Genomic DNA, 8,365 nt, shown 5'->3' with positions numbered 1-8,365 from the left:
CTCTCCCTGGGACTCTCTTCCCTGCTTTAAGAATCTAGCTCACTCTCGTTTTCGAGGTCCAATCTTGAGGCCACCTTGAGAGACGGGAATTTCTTCCCCATCCAACCTAACTCACCCGCAGACGACCCTGTTCTGTCTCCTCTGCAGGACGATGCACACCCCAAGCTGCTCTCTGGGCTTCTTCCAGAACGGGAGCTGTGTGAGAGCAGGACCTGGGCTCTGGCCACTGCCGTCCCTGGAACACACAGCAGAGGTCTCGGTGCTGGGCAGACCCTTCCCAGGCAAGCCATTTGCAACACGAACGGTCTGTCTGCTTGGGCTGCGGGAACAAAATACCAGACACTCAGTGGCTTAAACATTTATTTCTGAAAGTTCTGGAGGCTGTCCCCTTCTTAAAACATCAAACATCCAACATAAAACATCCAACATCAAGGTGCTGGCACACCAGGCGTCTGGTCAGGAGCTTCTTCCTGGCCTCTAGACTGCCACTGCCTCTTCTCCGCGTGGTCACTTGGCCTTGCCTTGGGGCAGGCGCGTGGAGAGCCTCTCTCCATCCTCCTCTTATCAGGGCACTAATCCCATTACAGGGTCCCACCCTCAAGACCCCAGCTAACCTAAACCACTTCCCAAAGGCCCCACCTGGAGCCTGGAGGTTAAGGCATCAACATATGAATGTGGGGGCTGGGACACCGCCCCAAACAAGAAATCTTCCTCTTCCTGGGCCAGTCCCTAATAAAAGGCAACTGGCAGATCTCTGACATTTCTCCAGTTCTGAAGTCCTGATGCCCTACTGAGAAGGGTCTCTTACACTGGCAAGCCCTGTGCAAGGCAATGGGATTAAAATGAAAAGAGACACAGACCCTGTCACATGTGGGGCCCCATGTCTCTGTCCGGGCAGGAAATATAAAACAGGAGAAGCGCTACTTTTCTTAGAGAATTCTCTTACTAGATACTTAGCAATAAGCCTATCATTCCCCCCCATGTCTCTGGTGATGAGTAAGCCACGGACTGCGGTCACACACAAGTGCCGAGGACCAGCATGCCACACAGGATGGATCCCGTCTCCTGGAAGCCATCCCCTGGTAGTACCTGAGGCCCTGCTGACTCGCTCAGGTGCAGGGAGGGGCAGCTCATCTTGGGAAGGAAGTAGGGGGGACAGAGTGCAGGGTGGGCTGGGCTGTGACTGCAGGTCAGGGGAGGGCAGGGAAGGGACTCTGGCTGAGGTTTCCATAGCTGGGGACAGTTGCAGGTGGGGAGAGGGACTCCTGTGGGCACTGGGACGAGGCATGTTAAGGACAGTGCCTGGTGAGAGCCACCGCAGGGAGGAGGACCACACAGAGGGACCTGGAACACGAGGACTTGCTGACAAAGACTTTGAGGTCATGGACTCCAAGGGTTCTCCAATCACAACTCCAAGAACACTGGGGTTCTGAGTATTTGAATCACTTGCAAGGAGGGGGGGAAAAAAAAAAGGAGGGAAGGAGGGAGGGAGAGAAGGAGAGCGGACAGCGATCTCCAGCCTTCTGTCCCAAGTAAAATACACTACCTCCGTCGGTATTCTTTCCCTTTCCACATTTCTAATTTGGTGACGTTCCTGCTTTTCCCCACTGGAATGCAGGCCACAGACAGAAACTAGCTCAAGCACAGAGGCAGATGAACTGTTTTACATTTAATCAATCAACATCACAGTGTTCACATCACATACAACTTCGTAACACCAGGGTGTATGGGCACTGTTCAAAAGAAGGGGCCCCTCCAACATGTGTCCCTCTGCGTATGGGCCACCTGGGGGCGTCTGCAGTGCTCACTTGGCTTCCCGCTGGGTTGCGAGCTGTGGACTGTGGATCAGGGGCTCCTCTGTCCGGCGCACGGATCCGGGCTCCTCTTGGGCCTTCCTGTGAACCGTATCACAGCCTCCCTGGGCAGCGGGATACGGTCAAGTGCAGACATGCGCCACATGCCACAGTTGGTTCGAGGGTGCCAAGGCCTGGCCCCGGCTCAAGTGCATGGGTCCCATTCCCTTCCAGCCAGAGGCACACGGAGCTGAGGGAACAGAGTGAGAAGCAGGCATGGGCCGCAGTGCAGGACACTAGTTACTGAGAGCGGCAGAAGGGAGACAGAGGCCCAACACCATCAGGGGACGGAGACAACCGGACAGCAGCTAGCGCTGGGGCAGCTGGACGAAGCCATACCAGCCTGCCTCCTCTCCAGTACCGTCTGCTGGGGGAGGGCGAGCGGACCGCAAGCAGGCCCTGCAGAGGGCTGTCCTTGGTCCCTTGCTCCCTCCCGGACTGGGGAGTGGCCACACAGAACACGCAGGCCCGGGAAACGCAGGTGATGGCAAGCATGAACATCCCCACGCGGGCCAGCAGCACTCGGACTCCGGGGACAGGAGACAGCAGCTGTGCCACCTGGGCCCAGAGGCCAAGAGAAGGACAAGAGAAGACAGAGTCAAAGGCAAAGGGAAGGAGGGGGCAGAAGTGTGGAGCGGGGCTGGAGGCTGGGCAGAAGCAGAGCTGCTGGGTCGAGTTTGGGGGCTTGGTTGGAAGGGATTACTGCCCCCGCCCCCCGCCCCCCGCCCCCCGCCCCAGCTGGAACTTGCATTGGAGCCAGGGCAGATTAGGAACACATTCTGGCTTCAGAACACCGGGGTCTGGAACCTGCTCTGTGACCTGCACAAGTCACCATGCTTCCCGGAAGCTCATTTCTGTAATCCAGGAAACAAAATCATTTCTAGCTCAGTTGAGGTGCTGACTGAGTGGCACTGCCCATAAGCTGCACTGTACAGATGTGCGCCCCAACTAGCCTACTAGGAAGGCGGCTCCCATCATAATTATTAGCCCCCAAGGTGCTAAAGGGGAGGCCTGGATCCCCAGACCCTGAGACCCTCAGCGGGCAGTGCCGTCTGGGCTGGAGTCAGCACTGCCTTCATGGAGAAGGGCGTTGCTTCTTCCCGCCCTGGTACTCTGGACAGACAGGTGCAGGCCCCAAATGTACTCACCTGGTCACTCACCCTCTGGGTCTGGCAGCTGCTCCAGGAGCATATCCTCCTTGCCACTGAACTGCACGAGAGAGGGGGTAAGAGGCCGCGGCTGGAGGAACTCTCCTTCTGTCCTTCCATCCCTGGCTCCTGCCCAGCAGAGAGGCCCCCCCCCCCTGGGCCGAGGGGGCTGCCGTTAGACCTCCGAGGGGCCCGGGCTGTCCCTTCTGACCTCTCTAATGCAGTTCATTAAGAACCTGCAGTGCAAACTCCTTCCCTTGTTTAGCTTTGGTGCAGAGATAGGGAAACGGATGCAGCTCAGCGGCCAGACCTGGGGGTGGCGGGGCAAGGCCACCCAGGAGGACCAACGGCTCCCAGGAGAACGACACACTTGCCTCGATGTGGTACACTATGCGCCAGAAACTCGAGTCTGAGCCTCGGTATCTTCTTCCGGGGTAGAGCTGCCACATGGAAGGCAGAGGGCATGGGGCCAGCAGGCTGGGGCACATGGCCTCCCCCAGGGACACATCCTCCTGACGCATGAGGACCTGGAGGCTACTCTCCGTCTGAAGGCAAGGGAAGACCAGGGCACGCCTTCAGGGCTCAGGATCTGCAGCACACAAACCCCCCGAGTCCTTCCCGCCCTCCCCGAGCCCACCCAACATCTGAAATGCTGGGGGTCAGCCACCCAGCAACACGTCCCCCCTTAAGCCTTGCACGGCCCTCTCAGGGATGCTGGCGAGGCAGGATGACCAGCACTCACACGTGTCTAGACACCCAGACAGGGCCACACGGCGCCCGCTGCTCCTGACGGACTTCAAGCTTGCTCTTACGCTTCCTTAGCTGTGGTTTGGTGCTGACGTCAGCTGCTTTGGGGTTTTCTTTGATTCTTCTTTATTCTGTCCTACAGCCCCTTTTATTTTATTTTAATTCATTTACTTATTTAACTTTTTTTTAAGTACTCTCTATAACCAATGTGGGGCTTGAACTCACAACCCCAAGGTTTATTGATTTATTTAACTTTTTTTTTCCAATTTATTTATTTTCAGAAAAACAGGATTCATTATTTTTTCACCACACCCAGTGCTCCATGCAAGCCGTGCCCTCTATAATACCCACCACCTGGTACCCCAACCTCCCACCCCCCGCCACTTCAAACCCCTCAGACTGTTTTTCAGAGTCCATAGTCTCTCATGGTTCACCTCCCCTTCCAATTTACCCCAATTCCCTACTCCTCTCTAACGCCCCTTGTCCTCCATGCTATTTGTTATGCTCCACAAATAAGTGAAACCATATGATAATTGACTCTCTCTGCTTGACTTATTTCACTCAGCATAATCTCTTCCAGTCCCGTCCATGTTGCTACAAAAGTTGGGTATTCATCCTTTCTGATGGAGGCATAATACTCCATAGTGTATATGGACCACATCTTCCTTATCCATTCATCTGCTGAAGGGCATCTTGGTTCTTTCCATAGTTTGGCGACTGTGGCCATTGCTGCTTTAAGTAATCTCTACACCCAACGTGGGGCTTGAACCCATAACCCCAAGATCAAGAGTCCCATGCACCACTGACAGAGCCCCACTGGAACACGATCCGGTGAGAGACTACTTTCCCCATCACCACCACCGCTCCTCTCCTGCGGCAAGCTAACTGGCCACTTTCCTGGTCACGTGCCCCGCATCCGCTCTCGGCGCAGCAGCAAAGGGTGTACATCTAAAAATCCCACCACTCCACCGGACACCCTCCAGGGGCTTCTCACGGCAGTCAGCAGGACTGAAATCTTTACCACGGTCCACAGCCCCACTAATACGGACTCCTGTCTCCCTCATCTTCCCTCTGTCCTTCGCCCTCCCCCACAAAGCCACCAAGGTCTCCTCGCCTTTTAGGGACATGCCTCGTCCCCAGTAATCTCTTGCATCTGCGGTCCTCTGCCTGGGACCTTCTCCCCTACATCTACACAGGGCTCACACCTTCTCAAAGACAGGTGTCTTGCATGAATATATGTTACAGGGACACATTTCAGCAAAACCCAACTCTGTGAGACACGCAGGAAGCATGCCCATCTAAAAGGGAGATTCATAACGGTTTCAAACAAAGTGATGGGCAAAAGCACAACAGGCAAGTACAAATTAATACTCTTGAGGGGTCTGGCCTACAGACCCCAGCCCACTCATTACTGCCTCTCATTCTGCACAACTTACCAGCAGCCTCAATTACTTTATCGCTCCCTGCCCCCCGCCCGCCCCTGAGTATCAGCTCACCAGTAATAGGATTTTTTTTTTATTAAAGATTTTATTTATTTATTTGACAGAGAGAAATCACAAGTACACTGAGAGGCAGGCAGAGAGAGAGAGGGGCAGGCTCCCTGCTGAGCAGAGAGCCCGATGCGGGACTCGATCATGACCCGAGCTGAAGGCAGCGGCTTAACCCACTGAGCCACCCAGGCGCCCACCAGTAATAGGATTTTATCACATTCACTGCAAACTCTCACAGCCTAGAATCATGCTAAGCATACAAACTAGGCCCTCATGCTGGTTCAATAAATGTTTTTTTCCGGAGTGGAAATTATTTTTAAAATTTTCCATCTATGAAATACAGTGGAATTGTTAATAAAGAATTCAGATCATCCTGGGAGATGTAAGTGGACATCGCCATTCTTGCTGCGTTCGTACATGGTTTTCTGTATCTTTCAACCACTTTCGGTCTGCTTGTTCATCTTTTTTCTTATTGATTTAGGGTAACCTTTACATATGAAGAACACAGGTCCCTTCAATTACATGGGGGCGAATCGGGCCTCACAGCCCCTAGGGGGTTATGTTTCGTGCATAATTTCTGTTTAAGTGAAACACACTGCTGTGTGGTTCTGGTGTCATGTTTAGAAGATATTCGCCAATCAGAGATTTTTAAAAAGTAATTCACGTAATTCTCTCCAGATACCTGACTTTATAAATTATATATTAAACTCGATGTTGAAAAGGACACAGACAGATCCTTAGAAAGGAAATTCAATGCCAGCAAACATGGGGTGCAGAGCCCGGAACTCCGAGCCTATGCCCCGCCAGCAGGACGCCTCTGGGCAGGTCCGCGGGCTGTGACCGTCCTCCCACCTGTGAAACAGGGACACGGTCCCTGCCGGTAACTCCGCTGGTTGCTGGTCTAGGACCGACACGTCCTTCTGGGGCAAACTCCATCTTGCTCTTAACCGGGCTGGTACCCCAGCACCGCGCCCCCGGTGAGGTGTGCTCCCGCCAGGCCCAGCGGCGGCCCGACCCCCCGAAGTCCGCGGCAGGTCCCCCCACGTGGCGGCCGCGGACGCCCACGCCGCCCGCCCGGCCCGCCCCCGGGGCCGCCGTACCTCGATGGTAATGGGCAGCCAGGTGCGCCGGTTCTCGTCCACGTACACCGACCTCTCCCACATCCACAGGTGGTCCGGGTGCAAGGCTGTGTGCGCCCTGAGGAACGGGAGCTCGCCCATGGCGCCCCGGGCCGCGCCGCCACCGCAGCTCCAGCCTCCGAAACCCAATCACTGGCGCGCGGGACGCCGGTCCGCGACGCTTTATAGCGGGACGCGCGCGGGCGCCCCCCGGCGGCGGGGCGGGAGGAGGGCGGGCGCGAGGCAGGATCTGATCAGCGGCGGGTCTCGCGCGCTGGGACCCGGGCAGCATCTAGGAGAGCAGCCCTGGCCCCATAGCCTCGTGGCTTTCTCCAGCCTGGCCCCCAGCCACCCAGCCGGCTCCCACTCCCCACTGCTGGGGAGGCACCCCTGCCGGTGGCCTTTGGCCTTTCCTCTGCCGGGAGGTGCCAGTGTCCTCCACTCCCTGGGACGCCCAGACCCCACTCTCCGAATCAGCCACTGTGTGCAGCTGGTCTCGTCACACCCCAGACCAGAACACCAGGCCTCTGCGGGGAACTCACAGTCGATGCCAGGCAGCCCAGAATCAGGACCCCCTCCACGTCTTCTGGGATCGGAAGAGAACCGCGCGCGCCTGAACCAAGCCTGGCCTTTCCCAGATTCGGGGCATCACCTTAAGCCCGTGTGCATGGGGTGTGAGAATCAATTTCCTCGGCCAAGCGCAGCTCTTGGAGCCCCAGTCTTCCCCCCCCCCCAACATTTTCCATGGCTTTGATGATGGTGTGGTCATCTAATGGCTATTGTGAAACCCGGTGGTGAAGAAACATGGGTTTTTCCTTTTATAGGCTTTGAATTCATTGGTGAACACATCCTTCAAAATGAATGCTTGAAACAATACCTTCTCTCCACCCCAAGATCAATGGGATTGCGAAGTCCCTGGATTATATGATCAAACCCACTCTCTGTAAATTACAACAAATAAGGAAAACAATTTCACTTCATTTTGTAGTATACCACATGCCCATTAAGGCAATTAAGAAAATAAAGTACAATGAGAAACATGTATACTGAGCTCCCGCCTCATTGCTCAAACATCACCATGGGCAGTCGCTTGGGGCTTCACCTTCCAGCTTTTTCCTGTCTCTCCGTCCAGTGCTAAGAAAATACCTTGTGATCTTCTGCCAGATCACAAAAGTGAAAATGAGCTTAACCCGATCCCCTGACAGCAGAGGATTGTAGTTGCTTCTCTGCCTATCCATACCACCAAATTCCCAAGAAAGTGCTGAGGTGGCCTACAGTAATACAGATATAATGGGATTTACCAGCAACACAAAATGTAGAAGACAAAAGCCAAGCCGAGTCAGGAGTGGAGGAGGCAGATATGAGCCCAGCCAACCTCCTTCCCAGGGCAGCCCCCGGTGATGGTAATATTTAATTTTCAGACTTGTGGCATTCAGGCTGATTTCCCTGTGGATGGTTCTTAATTCCAGACCCAGATAGCCACTGGGAGCAAGATAATATGGTAATATGTCTGCTGGGGAAGTCTCAGCCCAGCCCTGAGCTTTAAGGTCAAAAATGATGACAGATCCAGCTTAAACAGTGTGATAAGGGAAGGCGACACCTGTGAGCCAGTGTGGCCACTGACCCAGTCACATCAATGGTTCCAGGACCCAGAATGCTGCTGAAATGTCAATTTCTTCTTTCTTTCTTTTTTTTTTTTAAGATTTTTTATTTATTTATTTGACAGACAGAGATCACAAGTAGGCAGAGAAGCAGGCAGATAGAGGGGAAGGGAAGCAGGCCCCCTGCTAAGCAGAGAGCCCGATGTGGGACTCGATCCCAGGACCCTGAGATCATGACCCGAGCTGAAGGCAGCGGCTTAACCCACTGAACCACCCAGGCGCCCTGAAATGTCAATTTCATTTCTGCTCCTTCTGCTTTTTGAAGAGGCCCCAAAAGGAACAAATAATGCAGCAAGAATCAGACTCCCTCAGCTGGGTATGCTTCTGAATGTTCTGGGAATATATATG

General features: G+C 54.4%; 1 protein-coding gene and 1 long non-coding RNA gene across 2 annotated transcripts; both read right to left on the bottom strand.

Moving 5' to 3' along the window:
- Positions 1–1,656: 1,656 nt before the first annotated feature.
- On the bottom strand, positions 1,657–3,053 carry LOC122893793. The gene is made up of 2 exons (XR_006381687.1): positions 3,014–3,053; positions 1,657–2,043 (listed from the first exon to the last, which is right to left on the bottom strand). It is a non-coding gene; the product is annotated as an uncharacterized LOC122893793 (long non-coding RNA).
- A 163-nt stretch (positions 3,054–3,216) lies between these two features.
- TCL1A (TCL1 family AKT coactivator A) lies at positions 3,217–6,487 on the bottom strand. Its single transcript, XM_044231466.1, has 3 exons — positions 6,334–6,487; positions 6,106–6,112; positions 3,217–3,540 (listed from the first exon to the last, which is right to left on the bottom strand). The coding sequence occupies exons 1-3, from the start codon at positions 6,456–6,458 to the stop codon at positions 3,217–3,219; spliced, it is 456 nt and encodes a 151-aa protein (XP_044087401.1). The 5' UTR covers positions 6,459–6,487.
- Between the last annotated feature and the right edge of the window lie 1,878 nt (positions 6,488–8,365).

Source organism: Neovison vison, chromosome 13, assembly GCF_020171115.1.
Source record: "Neovison vison isolate M4711 chromosome 13, ASM_NN_V1, whole genome shotgun sequence".
Lineage (NCBI taxonomy): Eukaryota > Metazoa > Chordata > Mammalia > Carnivora > Mustelidae > Neogale > Neogale vison.
The sequence above is the reverse complement of the archived record's forward strand: the minus strand, read 5'-3'. Positions and strand labels throughout refer to the sequence as shown.

Bases quoted from the DNA above. Each gene is read 5' to 3' on its own strand.
- TCL1A (XM_044231466.1), bottom strand. From the start codon at position 6,458: ATGGGCGAGCTCCCGTTCCTCAGGGCGCACACAGCCTTGCACCCGGAC.